At 44.6% G+C, this 15,920-nt stretch overlaps 1 protein-coding gene across 2 annotated transcripts in view; it reads right to left on the minus strand.

Annotated features, from left to right (window-relative positions):
- The window catches only part of ARHGEF6 (Rac/Cdc42 guanine nucleotide exchange factor 6), a 57,264-nt gene that overhangs the window by 13,544 nt on the left and 27,800 nt on the right, over positions 1 to 15,920 (minus strand). Inside the window, exons 12-17 of one of the 2 annotated variants that reach the window (XM_075260247.1) lie at positions 10,347 to 10,493; positions 9,883 to 9,969; positions 9,387 to 9,465; positions 8,765 to 8,904; positions 8,294 to 8,449; positions 3,410 to 3,430 (exon numbers count right to left, since the gene is read on the minus strand). In XM_075260247.1, coding sequence (XP_075116348.1) covers positions 3,410 to 3,430; positions 8,294 to 8,449; positions 8,765 to 8,904; positions 9,387 to 9,465; positions 9,883 to 9,969; positions 10,347 to 10,493 — 630 coding nt within the window. The remainder of the gene's footprint in view (positions 1 to 3,409; positions 3,431 to 8,293; positions 8,450 to 8,764; positions 8,905 to 9,386; positions 9,466 to 9,882; positions 9,970 to 10,346; positions 10,494 to 15,920) is intronic. The other variant, XM_075260249.1, reaches the window with a different exon arrangement.

Below are 15,920 nucleotides of genomic sequence, written 5' to 3' on the forward strand. Positions count from 1 at the left end.
TTTTTAAATGTTTTTCTCCACCTGGATCTCTGATTATTATACTCTGGGGTTTGAAAAGACCCCAGAGTATAATAATTGTTTATGGGTGTCTACAGTGAGGCATAATACTGTGTGCAGGAGCTACTATGGGGTATAATACTGTGTGCAGGGGCCACTATGGGGTATAATACTGTGTGCAGGAGCTACTATGGGGGATAATACTGTGTGCAGGGGCCACTATGGGGGATAATACTGTGTGCAGGGGCCACTATGGGACATAATACTGTGTGCAGGGGCCACTATGGGGCATAATACTGTGTGCAGGGGCCACTATGGGGTATAATACTGTGTGCAGGGGCCACTATGGGACATAATACTGTGTGCAGGGGCCACTATGGGGGATAATACTGTGTGCAGGGGCCACTATGGGGGATAATACTGTGTGCAGGGGCCACTATGTGACATAATACTGTGTGCAGGGGCCACTATGGGACATAATACTGTGTGCAGGGGCCACTATGGGACATAATACTGTGTGCAGGGGCCACTATGGGGCATAATACTGTGTGCAGGGGCCACTATGGGGCATAATACTGTGTGCAGGGGCCACTATGGGGCATAATACTGTGTGCAGGGGCCACTATGGGGCATTATACTGTGTGCAGGGGCCACTATGGGGCATAATACTGTGTGCAGGAGTCACTATGGGGCATAATACTGTGTGCAGGGGCCACTATGGGGCATAACACTGTGTGCAGGGGCCACTATGGGGCATAACACTGTGTGCAGGAGCTACAATGGGGCATAATACTGTGTGTGCAGGGGCCACTATGGGGTATAATACTGTGTGCAGGAGCTACAATGGGGCATAATACTGTGTGTGCAGGGGCCACTATGGGGCATAATAGAGCACACAGGAATGCATAGGAGGGGGTCGGTCGAGGTCTTCGGCGTCAGGGGGGGGCTCCATGTCAAAAGTTCGCCACGGGGCCCCGCCATTCCTAGTTACGCCACTGCCTGGAGGCAAAGTGTATGCACCAGCTAATACTTGCCATACATTTCTCAGGATTTCTGGTGTAAATGGCAATAAATCTGCACGCCCTCACTTTTTCGGGAAGGTGTTAGCGCAGAAATAAAAAAGAAAGCCATTTTCACAATTGCACAAAAAATTTGGGATTTTTTTATGCCTTGTACATCAGAAAACTGTCATACATAATAAATCTGGGCCAATGAATACGTCACTGGGCTTCTTTCAGAGAAACATTTGGCCTTCCAAGGATACAAGTATTGCAAAGCATATTCTTACAGCTTATAAACAAGCAAACTATTTCTTATCCTGCCTTTGTTAAAGCGACATAATGCAGAGAAAAGCAGAAGCCCTGTCTGCAGACACAATAGGACACCATTGAAGCAGAGCCATATTTGTCGCTTTCCCATGGAGACCATTTCAGTATCACATGTTCAACAAAAACCACTTAAATAGCGCGCACATTCTTTTCACAATATCAAAATGACTGACATTTTAGCAAAGAGCAGATTACGTATAAAGACTGTCTTCATACCCATCCTTTTACCATCGCCCATTATAAACCCATAGCGTGCACCTTCTTTCCAGGGCATCTGTCCATAAAATCAAAGAAGAACCTACAATTATAAGGCCCTGAGTCATCCTCATGTACAGATTTTGTATTGCGAAGACCATGTGACCAAGAAGGGATTATATATTCACTGCATTGTTATACTCCTATAGATGAGGGGCCGCTGGGGTCCTTATTATTAGCAGGATTCTGGAAGCTTCTGTTCTGCCTCCCTTGCTGCTGATTTGGCTCTATGTGAAGTCACCGACTCCGCTCTACTCTATGTAAAGCCACTGGAGCAGAGCAGAGTTGATCATGTGACCAAGAGTCACCCTAATAGGCAGAAGAAAAGACTTCTGTAATAATCTGGACGATGGAGAACCCAAATCTATAGCAGTAACATTGTTTATTCAGTGCAGTGAATTCACGGTGAAAACTTCCATCTCCTGTATAAAACAGAACAGAGAACTGCTCCCCTCAATAAGGCAGGACCGCTCCCCTCTATAAGGCAGAACCGCTCCCTTCTATAAGATAGGACCGCTCCCCTCTATAAGGCAGGACCGCTCCCCTCTATAAGGCAGAACCGCTCCCTTCTATAAGATAGGACCGCTCCCCTCTATAAGGCAGGACCGCTCCCCTCTATAAGACAGGACCGCTCCCCTCTATAAGGCAGGACCGCTCCCCTCTATAAGACAGGACCGCTCCCCTCTATAAGGCAGGACCGCTCCCCTCTATAAGGCAGGACCGCTCCCCTCTATAAGGCAGAACTGCTCCCTTCTATAAGATAGGACAGCTCCCCTCTATAAGGCAGGAATGCTCCCCTCTATAAGGCAGGAGTGCTCCCCTCTATAAGGTAGGACCGCTCCCCTCTATAAGGTAGGACCGCTCCCCTCAATAAGGCAGGACCGCTCCCCTCTATAAGGCAGGACCGCTCCCCTCTATAAGGCAGGACCGCTCCCCTCTATAAGGCAGGACCGCTCCCCTCTATAAGGCAGGACCGCTCCCCTCTATAAGGCAGAACTGCTCCCTTCTATAAGATAGGACCGCTCCCCTCTATAAGGCAGGAATGCTCCCCTCTATAAGGCAGGAGTGCTCCCCTCTATAAGGTAGGACCGCTCCCCTCTATAAGGTAGGACCGCTCCCCTCAATAAGGCAGGACCGCTCCCCTCTATAAGGCAGGACCGCTCCCCTCTATAAGGCAGGACTGCTCCCATCTATATGACAGAACCACTCCCCTCTATAAGGCAGGACCGCTCCCCTCTATAAGGCAGGACTGCTCCCCTCTATAAGGCAGGACCGCTCCCCTCTATAAGGCAGGACCGCTCCCCTCTATAAGGCAGGACCGCTCCCCTCTATAAGGCAGGACCGCTCCCCTCTATAAGGCAGGACCGCTCCCCTCTATAAGGCAGGACCGCTCCCCTCTATAAGACAGAGCCGCTCCCCTCTATAAGGCAGATCAGAGCAGCTCCCATTCTGCAGCACTGGAGCCATCCCTGTTAGTGTTAGTCGGGAGCCCCATATACATTACACTGCAGATTCTACTGACATTAATCTTATGTACATGGCCATGAGCTTGGTTGACTACTTGAGTTATAAGAGGAGGCGAGATAACAGCTAACGGAAGGCAAGACCGCGCTCGAGGACAACTCAAGATCTTATATTTCTAGGCAACTTTTTGATTTTAAGGAAAATGTTTTCTCTGAAAATCTGAATTTACTTTTCATGTTGCCTCATTCTGCATGGACCTCACTAGGATTGGCGGAGATTAAGACAGACAGAAGCAGGAAAACTAAAAGGCGAGGGGGAAGAAGAAGCTTTTGGATTGCAGCGTAACAATTTGGTACTACCCTTACCTTTAAGATATAAGACATCCTCTAAAATAAATATGTAGAAAGAGAAAAGAATACGTGTAAGAACAGAACAGACGAAAATGACAGTAATTACTTAACCACCCATTCCAAGAAAAGTACGCAGTGCTACGGTACAAACAGCTTTCCTGTCTGCTCTGTGGTGTGAAACAAGAGGCGACTCAGCTTCGCAACGCTCAACGCTCCTTCCTGTTCTTCCAGGATGTGCAACATTGTCAAATATAACCACAGGTACTCCTTACTATTCATGTAACATTAGTGAGTAGAAGATGTAAGGAGAAATACTCAATATAGATACAACCATTGATGAATTAGATGTGTTATTTATTCTGCGCACAATTGTGGGGTCTCGTCCGCTGATATGTAATATGATGGTGCAAACCATTAATACGTAACTAAACTTTCAGACAACTTTTGGTTTTCTATAAGTATGTGTGTCATAAATAAATCTTGTAATATACTTTATTAAGACACTCCGGCTCCTTTATGTGAAATCCTGAATTTTCCACTCTTTCCCTTGTTTCCGTATTGAGAACTGTTCCTGCCTCTCACTGAATGTTACTGTGTATGGGGTACGGGGCCGTGTCATATGTAGGGGAGGGTCACTTCATACAGTTATAGCTAAATGATTTCCAGAGACATCACTGGTTATAAGATATCTCCTCTCTCATATGACACCTAAAGCAAATTTGTCCAATTTACAATGTACGAGAGTGACCCTCCCCTACATATTACACAGCCCCGTACCCTGTACACAGTAACATTCAGAGAGAGGCAGAAACAGCTCTCAATATAGAGACAAAGGGAAGGGTGAAACAAATGCAGGATTTCACAGAAAGGAGCCAACATTGGTGAATAAAGTATATTACAAAAGGTATTTACTGCCAGTAAATCAAATGTTGTCAAAAAGTTTAGTTGTGCTTTAAATGGTTAATCCCACCTTAAAGGGAGTCTGTCACGAGATACCAGTATATAAACCCAGTCCCATAGATAGATTGATCCAGGTAACCCTAACCTAACCGTGAATTCCACTTGTGAATCGGGGCCTCAATTGCTGAGATATTGAAGTTTTTGCCAGTAATAGGAGTAATGAGGCAATGGGACAATCCCGTCACAACCCCCTCCCCAATATGGGCAACCGTTCACATGCAGAAAACACTGTTTGATTCAGGTATTTGTATCTATTTGTAGGTCTGGTTTGGCGTCTGGAGTTCTATTGACAGACTCCCTTTAAAACCTTATAGAACTTTATAAGATGAGCCATCACTTTATGGTTCGGAGGGCACGTCCACAGGGACCCCGACTGATCTGGAGAGTGAAGAGGTCTAGAAGTTTAGTTTGCACAACGGGGCTCCCCAAGGTGTCAGGAGCTGCAGTTGGCCCTGTCTACTTAAAACGGGCAGCACTCCAGACCTCTATACAGCATTGAATGAAGGGGGAGCAATGCTACACCAATGCCGCAGCCTCTGCACCATTAGGATTAGTGGAAGACCAAGCCGTTGAAACCTCTGAGGAATATACAGTGATGAAATATCCTAAAGACAGGCTATTTTATATCATGGGGATATCCTTTCACTTGGAGGGTTTTACAGCTGATCAGTTACAAACAGGGATACCCATAAACAACAGACATAACCAACCAACAAAAACATGAAAAAAATTGCAGCGGGAACGCATCGCAGCTCTTCCTGCCGCGCTTTAGAAAACGTTTGCATAGGTTTCCCCTGTGAACTTTTTGTTACAATTCTATCTATGAGGAAACAGTCAGCGTTTCTGTAGGTATAGTTGACATGCTGCAATTTCCAAAACCGTGCTGTTTTTGGAAATCGTGGTGTGTCCGTACCGTAGTTTTTTACAGCAAAGTGAGCATGGGATTTGCTAAAATCCCATCCACTATGCCCTGACTGTAAAACACTGCGGGCACATTGTGGTGTTTGCGTCCCACGGGGCTCCAGATTTAAGAATGTTTTGGTTTCCTTAAAGAGGACCTTTCACCACTTCCACCAACTCAAGCTCTTGTCATCCTTTAATAGGCACCAATGTCATGGAGTCTAGTTAGTGGAGTCTTGTTAGTACATCAGGAACTAAAAACGAACAGTGATGATTGCTCAGGAATGGTGGGGGCTAGAGAGAAAATTCCATCAGTGCTAGAATCAGTGGAGCCTATGTAAAGAACTGGACAGGATGGGGGCGGTGAGAGCTACTCTTCAGATATGGAGGCTTCGTGGCAGCTATGGTGATGGAGGACTCGGGGCACTGACTCTTTTCTTGGGTTGCTATCTGACTTTGCCACACTTTCTATATGATCCCTGGATCAGCACTGTAGGGGATTGTAGGGTTATAGGTTGGACTTGATGGACTGATGTCTTCATCCAATCTCATCTACTATGTAACGATTTCTTAGAAGTATACAAGTATCGTCTGCCATAAGTGACTTTCCAGTCTCGGTCATAGTAAAAGCAACTCCTTTACCATTACTGCTGACTATGAATACGGTTTGTGTCATCGTACATCTTTTCCATTGGTAAGTAAGAGGGCAGAGGAGTGTTTGATGGCTTACCACATGTGAAGACAGACCCTCGAGAGGATCCAGAGCTCACACAGGCTTCACGGCTGCATGTCAGTAATAACACACAGGAAGTCTGACACTTTCCATAAACTCACATGTGCAAAGTTGTCAGCTTTCAGATTAGGAAAAAACGCTCTAAGCAAAATGAAGTATGTGCGCAACGCAGGCGACCTTCAAGAGCTTCCTGTTTTTTAGTTGCACATCGCCAGTAACAACAGGATTCTCTAATGACTATAAAAATCATAAATGAAACATAAGCACAAATGAAGTGCAATCATTTCCAGGAGAAAAAGATACAGAAAAGTTTCTATTGTGGTCTGTGAAAGTTTTATTGTCTAGCATGGATTTAAAGGGATCCTATCATTAAAACTCCATTTTTTTTGTCTCTAACACGTAGGAATAGCCTTAAGTAAGGCTATTCTTCTCCTACCTTTAGATGTCTTCTCCACGCCGCCGTTTGGTATAAATCCAGATTTACTTTGGTATGCAAATGAGTTCCCTCGCAGCACTGGGGGCGGTCCCAATGCTGCGAGAGAAATCTCCAGCGCCGCCTCCACCTTCTTCAGGAATGGGCTCTCTTCGCATCTTCTTCTGGCCTCAGGCAGCCGACTGCGCACTAGAAAATGGTCACTTGCAATACTGTGTAAGCGGCCATTTTCTTGTGGCCAGCAGGCATGCGCAGTCAACTTTGCCCTAGGCCTAGAAGTTTGAAGCCAGCACCAGAAGAAGAAGCGAAAAGAGCCCGATCCTGAAGAAGATGGAGAGTTCTCTCACAACATTGTGCCCGCCCCCAGTGCTGCGAGAGAACTCATTTGCATACCGAAGAAAACCCGGATTTATACCGAACGGTGGTGCGAAGAAGACATCTAAAGGTAGGAGAAGAATAGCCTTTCTTAAGGCTATTCCTACGTGTTAGGGACAAAAAAAAAATGGAGTTTTAATGATAGGATCCCTTTAAGGGCAGTCTATCAGATCCAAATGGTCAACCAAAGCAATAATAATGCAGCAAAGAGAGTAAAGCTCAGGACTGGTCCTATTCCTTGTCCGTTTTGTGGACTGTTCTCATTGGTCCCATTAGATGGGTCCATGGAAGCACAGGCGGCAGACTGATCGTTCGGCGATGTGCACTTAGTCGCGTGTATGCCGCCTTAAAGCCACACGTATACGGGCTAGGCCCAGGTTGCCTGCTAGATATCACTGGCCTAGTCCAATTTTCTCCAAGTTTTTTTTCTAACTGGTTATGAGAAACTTTGTTGGATTTCTATCTATCTCTGATCCGTAGGAAATGGGGATTGTATCCAAGCATATTCTAAACTATCCATACAGTTATGAGAAAGTCAAGGTATACAGTCTTCGAACTCAATAGTGTTTGTCAGCCGTTTCTGTGTTTTAGTACAGGTGCTTCAGAGCTGAAATCCCTTTACAGTTTCCCTCTAGTAAGTTGAATTTTGTGATGTGCAATATATAGCTAAAGAATTGTACAGTAATGTGATGTAGAAAAGCCAATTGTGTTGTATCATTATACAAGTTGGGGACCGGTCAGCACGTCTGCTGTTCCCTATAGAATCTATTAGAAAAGTGAATTACAGCTCAATATTAGTAGCAGGTAAGTCAATGGCTTCTCGCATGTATACAATGTTGCCAAAAAACTTCCACAAGCTCTAAACTGACTTTACAGCCCTGGAAGTAGATAAATAGCAATATGTTAGTATATTCAATTGCTGAAAATACATCTATAGCCGCTCCAAGGAGTGAGCGTGCTTCATAGTTCCAGCTCTTAAAGGGAGTGTCACCAGAACCCAGCCCTATAGATAGGATAGGTTTACCCAAATCAAATGGACTGAGAAATTGCGGTTTATGGCAATATTAAAGGTGAGATCTTTGGAGCACTTGCACCTTTGGAACAATGGCAATGCCCTATTGACTACTAACAAAATCTTTGCCAACAGAGGCACTGAAGGGGAACAAAGGGATCCAGGCGACCCTGACCCATCTATGTGCGGGGCTGGTCTCCACTGACAGACTCACTTCAAGGATCTCTATTTCCATAGCAGTTACCACTTCCGACACACAGATGTAATTCTTTGTATTAACCATTTCAGCGAGTCGTACGTTTAGTCTGCTTTGTATCTGGTGAGGTTGGTCGGGGTGTGATAACTACGGTAGTTTTGCAACTTATTAGAACTGTAACCACAATACTAATGAGCAAAACTGAAATCACAATCTGTATTGGACTAAATGTCACCCTGCTCGGATACAGAAGTGCGAGAAACTATTCCCGCAGATGTAACTTTCCATACCTCTTTATAGCCGAGCGCAGCGGAGGGTCTGAGTGGAGGAGCGGGCCGCAGACAGCTCAGAGTCCAGGTTTTATAGATTTTGGGAGGTTCCAGGGGACCACGAGAAAGTACCGAAATGGTGTGATGAGAAGGAGGAGGATTTTTTCTTTCTGGCAGCTGTTACATTAGAAACACAACAAACATAATATATTGGAGTCAATAAACGCATCAATAATTCATACAACAGCTGCAATGGTTTGGTCCATTTTTTGATCATTGAAGGGAGCAATGTAGGAGGGGGTCGGTCTTTTGTTTTGCTGGATGGGGTCCCCCAACAATAAGATGATCACAAAGTATGTGACCCTCTACTATAGTTCCCAGGACAGCCACAAAGCTAAACCACCAGCGTGGCCATTACAAAGTCAGGATCGGTGGGGTCCTGGAGGACGGACCACCCAACAAGAACTTACCACTATGAGAAATATCACTTACCGAGTGCCCCGGCCAAGATGGCGTCTTACACAAGGAGACATGTGAACCGGGAGACTTGGTAAGCCTGCAAAGATGTTCCAGCCACTCCTGGCAATCCTGACCATTATTGCAGAAGACTACAATGCGTTCTATCATATGACCTGAATGAAAGGTTAATACATCATATAAGAACAAGAACAAAGAGTTATAACATGTAACATGCTAAACCATTGTTATTAATTGAACATGCACATGAAAACCAATAGAACATGAATACATAGAGTAAGATTACAGTATAGGGATATTTGGTTCACAATCAGTTACCCCCCCATCCATAGGACAGGGCATAACTGGCTGATCAGTTGGGGTCCTCCAGTGATCCCGAGCGCAGGGGAGTTTGCACCCCAGATTGAATATAGCGAGTGCTTGTACATGCGCCCGTCCGACCACTGGAGACAACAATCCCACTGAAATGAATCTATCAGGGCAAGAACTTTTGACCACCGGTTGCATCCGAATTGGGGCTGGTGATCCTAGTGGTCTGACTAACACAAACTGGCATGTCACCCCCGATCCTATGACTATAATGTACATTATGCATTTGCTGTAAAATAGACGTATAGGAAGAGGAACGATTACCCACCTGATATCTCAAAAGCATGACTGATGGCGTCCGTGTCCTCCAGTCTGATCACCGACATCCCAGTAAGTGGTAACCTCCCCTTAAAACAGAAAAATGGATGTAAGAAGAGATCGACCCAGAACACTAAACTTTTAGGAAAGTTTCCTAAATGCAAATAATGGCAGACAAATTATTTGCAGAATATAAAATTTATACAAATATATACATGTTGTCCTGTTCTCTCTTGCCCGGTTATTCATCTCTTCTGCTTTACCCATTAGGTTGTACATTAGTTTTACAGTTTGGTTTCTCGAACTAAAGTCGGCTCCTTTTATGTGATAACACATTCTGGGACGCGACGTTGAGGCAATTTAGTTGTGCCGCCATTGTGGGAATTGTTCTATTGCTCTATGTATGTGGGTTTCTTACGATCGCCCTAGTTTAATGCCCCCCATGTGTACATGTGTGATACAAAGTATCAAAGAAAAGAATTCAATAGATTTTTTTGTTACACTACCTGATAAATGAAGCCGCTCATCCGAGGACTGGCAGACAACATGACCAGGGCATTAGGAAACAACATAAAATATCGCTCTTCTTTTTCCTTCGAGAAATAGATAACATACAGTATACGTCAACGAAATGGGCATGAGATCAGGAAGACGCTTCGTATCGCTATACAAATCATAACAGGGCTGGGGCACGGCGAGGGAGACTCAATCCGCTTTATGGGGTAACTGCACTGAATACCCCATTCATGGGCAATTTAAAAGCAAATCTGTCATTAGATGGAGTACCATAAAGTGTATATGGAGAAAACCGATTGACAGCCTTCTCGCTATGCAGAGTAATAGGGAAAAGGCCGTCAGTCAGCTGTTGCTCTAACATTGAAGAATCCACGTTGAGACCATGTTTGGTTTACTAGTGACCGCACAGAAGTCGCATCTTTATACAACAGCTATTGGCATTTCTATTCCATACCTCGCTTGCTCCATATTGTGCCAAGATCTGCGACATATACACAACACTTCCTAATGTCTTAATGTCTTCTCCTTCCCAACACTGGATGGGCTCAGAAAGGATTTGGAGCTCCAACTGCTTCCTCTTTCGCAGGTCCTGACATTGTGCCTAAAACATGGACAGATTTCATGGAGTTAAATACGCAGATCTGCAGAGCTGCATTCATAATTCTGCAGGCTTCAGAGCTGAAATCTCCAGTTTAGTTATTTCAGTTCTGAGAAGTGTGCCCAATAAACGTTGCATCACCATTGGAAGAACTATCGCTCATGTTGCTTCCGGGCCCCGGGGGCTTCAATTTAACCCTCTAGTGGCCGCTGTACTGGCACTAATATTGGTTGCTGACCAGTTCTTTCGCAGTACATGCTGACAGAAGAGATTTATTAGAACTCAAATTGCACCCAAAAGCAGCAGTTTGCAACAGGAAAACCCCATGAGGCCTCGATCCCTCCTAAACGGATGGATTATAGAGACGCAGAGACTTGTTCTTCTCTATCTGCATCATCACACTTTCCAGCACTCCTGTTTTCTCAGAAACACACTTGTCTTGTGAACAGAGATGCTGCGGTTTTTCTCACTAGAAAACCCAACCCCAAGGGGAAACATCAGCCCTTCATACACGGGGCAACCCCAATTGATGTTACCAAGCACAGAATGTGTCAATTCAAGAATTTCACATAATATGAAAGTAGATATTAACCTGAGACAATGAGATTATGGATAGATATCAGGGTCAGGCGCAGGGGTATATACATGCTGACGTAAAAATGCAAAGAGACATGCAACATACATGTAATACATAGATAATATGTGTAGTGTTGTAGTGAGGATGCAGGTCTTCTGGAATAAGTCCACTATGAGATGGTTACTCTTGTAGATCAGAACACTTTATTCCATGCTCCATCATGGCTCCCTGTCTAACAATTCCTCCCCCTAAGCTCAGCTCCTCCTCCATTACTACCTCACTGTTGCTAGGCAGACAAAGCAGAATAAGTAAGCAGAACAGAACATACAGAACATACTTATAACAACATCACATCTCTCCCCTTCTTATAAAAAAAATAAAATGCAAACATTATGAATGGACAATAAATAAAAGGTCCGAACTGAAAAGAAAATTTTACTGCAGAACATAGTCCCTGAGGTGCGTTGGTGGCCTTCGACTTATCCTTGTCGGGTAGCGTTGAGACATCTCGTTATTAGAAACAGTCTGTGAATTTTCGGTATCTCTTGTTGGTGTTGCTGAACCAGTTGTACCTGGTGAAACTTCCTCATCATCTGTCTCCTCTGCACTTGCTCCTGGATTGTAGACACGAAGCTTTTTAAAATGGGAGACATTTCGTGTCACTTGATGACCCTGGCGTTGAGCAGTAACCATGGTACCTTTGACGTGTGTGACTTGAAAGGGTTCTGGATGATAAGGGGATGAGAACTTGTCACTGGGTCTCAGCCTTTTAACAAGGACCCAGTCTCCCACGTCCAGCTGTTTGAAGTGACAACTTCTCTTATCTGCATATCTTTTCATCCTGCCTTTGGCAAGGGAATCATTGAGGACCAATGGAGTCTGGACGTGAACTACTGGGATGTTTGGAAGCTTAATGCGCAAAGGCCTGCCGAAAAGCGCAGTCGCTGGCGGAGTTCCTGTAGTAGAGTGTGGGGCGGCTCTGTACTGTCTAAGGAATCTGTACAATTCTTGCTGCAAATCCTTGTGTTCCATGGTAGCAATCCGAAGAGTTTTGTTGATTGATTGCATGAAGCGCTCCACTTCACCATTGGCTTGAGGCCAGTAAGGAGTTATTTTCCTGTGGTTAAAACCAAGATAAGTTGCAAAAGACTGAAAATCTGCACTATTGAAAGGTGGCCCATTGTCAGTCTTCACTGTTTCAGGTATGCCATATGCAGAAAAGATTTTGTCCAGTTTTGGTATGACAGCTCTTGCAGAGGTGGTGGAAACGGGTTCAATGACTGGAAACCTAGAAAAATCATCTATGACAACCAGTATATAGGAATGATCTGGCAAAGTGCAGAAATCAACACTCACAGCAGTCCATGGATTGTCTGGCAGAGGTGTCATTTGTACTGGTGCTCGGCGATGGTCCACCGTAGTTGCTTGGCAAGGTATACATGTGGCAATAAGTGCTTCCACTTGTTTATCTAGTCCAGGAAACCATACTTTCTCCCTAAGTAATTGCTTTGTTTTAACTATACCTTGATGGGCCTCATGGGCCAGATCGATCACTCTACTCTGAAGTCTCTGAGGAATGACCAGGCGGTTGTCACGTAGTAGTATGTTTGAGTCAGATACAGAAAGAGAGTGTCTTGCATTAAAGAAGGCCTGCAAATATGCTGTTTGGCCCTGCGGTTGAAGACGAGTCTCAGCTAGAAAAGAGTTCCAGTTCTTAGACCGAACAGTGTCAATTACCAACTGAAGTTGGGGATCAGAATCCACCGCATGTTTAATTTCTTCGAGGGTCATTGCTCTTGGCACAGAGTGAGTAACAATGAAATTTACATGCTCCTCAGCTAAGACAGTGGCAGGCAAGTCGTCTTTGGTAGACTGTGGTGAAGGGTGTCTTGAAAAATAGTCTGCAGGGTTCCCAGCTCCTGCCTCATATCTCAAGTGAAAGCGATAGTTCTGCAGGCGGAGTAGCCAGCGTTCAAGTCGTGGGGGTGGCTTTGATGAATGTTTATTGAAGATTGGAATGAGTGGTTTATGATCACTGACCACTGTGAATGGACGACCAAAGAGGTAAAGATGAAAATGAAGGCATCCCCATACAACTGCGAGAGCTTCCCTCTCAGTTTGAGAATAGCGCTGTTCCGTTTCTGTTAAAGCCTTGCTCGCATAGGAGACTGTGGAGATACTGCCAGTTTTGGACACCTGAGTTAAAATTGCACCAAGGCCTACAGGACTGGCATCCACAATGAGCTCAGTAGACTTTAGTGGGTCAAAATAGGCCATGACCGCGTCACTAGAAAGACTGGACTTAAGTGTATCAAAAGCTGATTGATGTTCAACTGTCCATGACCAAGGAGTATCCTTTTTAGTGAGTTGTCGTAGGGGTTCAGAAACAGTAGCCAGATCAGGTATGAATCGTCCACAGTATGTGACCAGACCAAGAAAATTTCGAACATCTGAGACATTTTGTGGCTGGCTAGCAGAGGTTATGGCTGCTACTTTCTCAGGGTCTGCAGAAACACCATTTTCAGAAAAAATGTAGCCAAAAAAATTCAATGACGTCTTGTTGAACTCGCATTTTGATGGATTAACAGTTAAATTGCAGGTTTGCAGTCTCTGAAAGACTTGTTCTAGGTGATTGTCATGTTCCTCTTGGGTTGTGCCAAAGATAAGGATGTCATCACTAACATTGAGGACTCCAGGTATTCCTGAAAGAACCTGCCTGATAACATTCTGAAAGATTTCTGCAGCCGATGAAATGCCAAAGTTCAGCCTCTTGAACCTTCTTAGACCGACATGAGTGCTAAAAGTTGTGATATATCTGGAGTCTGGATGCAATTCAAGCTGATGATAACCAGATTTTAGATCAATTTTTGAGAATACTTTTGCACCATTTAGATCTGTGAGAATATCATCAATGGTAGGCGTAATGTGCCTTTCTCTTTGAATGGCTCGATTGGCATGTCGCATATCCACACATAACCTGATTTTACCAGGCTGCTTAGGTTTAGGCGCAACAACAATTGGTGAGACCCAGGGAGTTGGGCCCTCGACACGTTCAATAACATCATCTGTCTCAAGGTCTTGTAGCTCTTTCTCCACTAGCTTGCGGACATGGAATGGGATGCGCCTGTGAGGTTGAACTGACGGCTGGACTGACTGGTCAATGTGTAATTTCACTTGAAAGTCTTTCAGCTTTCCTATGCCTTGAAAGAGTTGAGGATATTTCTGCATAATAGCTTGGACAGAAGAGTGTGTTACGCTGTTTGCCAGTTTCACTAGGCCCAGAGATACCGCACTATTGCAGCTGAGAAGAGTGTCTGCAGAACACTCCACTACATAGAAAGTGTCTGTGATGGATTTCCCTTCAGCCGTTAGTAATGCCTGAAATTTGCCACATAGGGGTAATGCAGTAGCTGAACCATAAGGATATATCTTCAGGTTAGTACATTGCAAAGCAGGTTTGTTCTTTAGCTGGCTATAAGTGGCATGACTAATAACATTGACAGATGCCCCTGTGTCTACCAGTGTCTCCACCGGATTGCCATGTATTAATATGACTTGTTTGGGATTAGACATTGTATGCACATTGCGAGACCCCTCAGTCACTGAGAATAAGTAGGTGCTGATGGGCCCATCCACAGGGGGCACTGACTGCACTGCCTGAACTTTCTGTGGCCAGGCTTGTTTAGCAGAGAGAGAAGATTGTGATTTTGATCTGCAGACTTTTGCAAAGTGATTTAGTTTCCCACAGTTATGACATGTTACTCCCTTTGCTGGGCATGGTTTCTGATGAGGATAAGGACCTCCACAGTTGTAGCAGGTTGCAGCCTGTGTGTGAGGCACATGTGGCTTCTGAGTGAGCTTTGCTACAGAAGATGGCTGCTCTGGTATACAGTCTGTGTTCTCTATAAGTTTAGCTTGATTCTCTGCTGCATCATAAATACGTGCAATGTCCAGTAGCTTAGCTAAAGTCATGGTGGGATCTCTGAGTGCTTGTCTCCTTAACTTAGAGGATACACAACCTTGTATGATTTGCATCAGAATTTCCTTGTCTATATCTGCAAATTCACAGTAAGCTGCAAGTTGTCTTAAGCGGACATGATATTCATCAATGGTTTCTGTTGCTGACTGTTTTGACTGTCTAAACTTGAAAATTTCAAAAGCTGCATTTATGTATGGAGAGAAATGCTTAGTTAGTGCTGCTTTGCTTAGCTCATAGTCACTGTCCTCCCCTGTATTGGGCAGAGTTGTGCAGATATCATAGACTTGCTCCCCTGCATAGTGGAATAACATGGCTTTCTTTCTTGTATTGTCAGTAATGTTCATTGCTTGCAGGAATATCTCAAAGCGTTTCAGCCATTTATTCCAGCATGCTGCTAAGTTTGCTTGGGGCTGGTGCACATCAAATACAGCAAAGGAGGGTAAGCAGGCCATGGCGGGTGCTAGGATTGCAGTCTTGTAAATAGTTTTCTGTAGCAGTGAAATACCTGTAGCTGATTATTTTTAATCCTCGTCGCCAATTGTAGTGTTGTAGTGAGGATGCAGGTCTTCTGGAATACGTCCACTATGAGATGGTTACTCTTGTAGATCAGAACACTTTATTCCATGCTCCATCATGGCTCCCTGTCTAACAACTCCTCCTCCTAAGCTCAGCTCCTCCTCCATTACTACCTCACTGTTGCTAGGCAGACAAAGCAGAATAAGTAATCAGAACAGAACACACAGAACATACTTATAACAACATCACAATATGGTTATTTGGGGGCATGTTATATGGCATGGTCGACTGAATATACTGGAGGTCTTAAGGTAAGGGATTGTCTGCAATGAGAAAATCCCTTTAGACTGAAGGCAAA

Source organism: Leptodactylus fuscus, chromosome 11 (genome assembly GCF_031893055.1).
Source record: "Leptodactylus fuscus isolate aLepFus1 chromosome 11, aLepFus1.hap2, whole genome shotgun sequence".
Lineage (NCBI taxonomy): Eukaryota > Metazoa > Chordata > Amphibia > Anura > Leptodactylidae > Leptodactylus > Leptodactylus fuscus.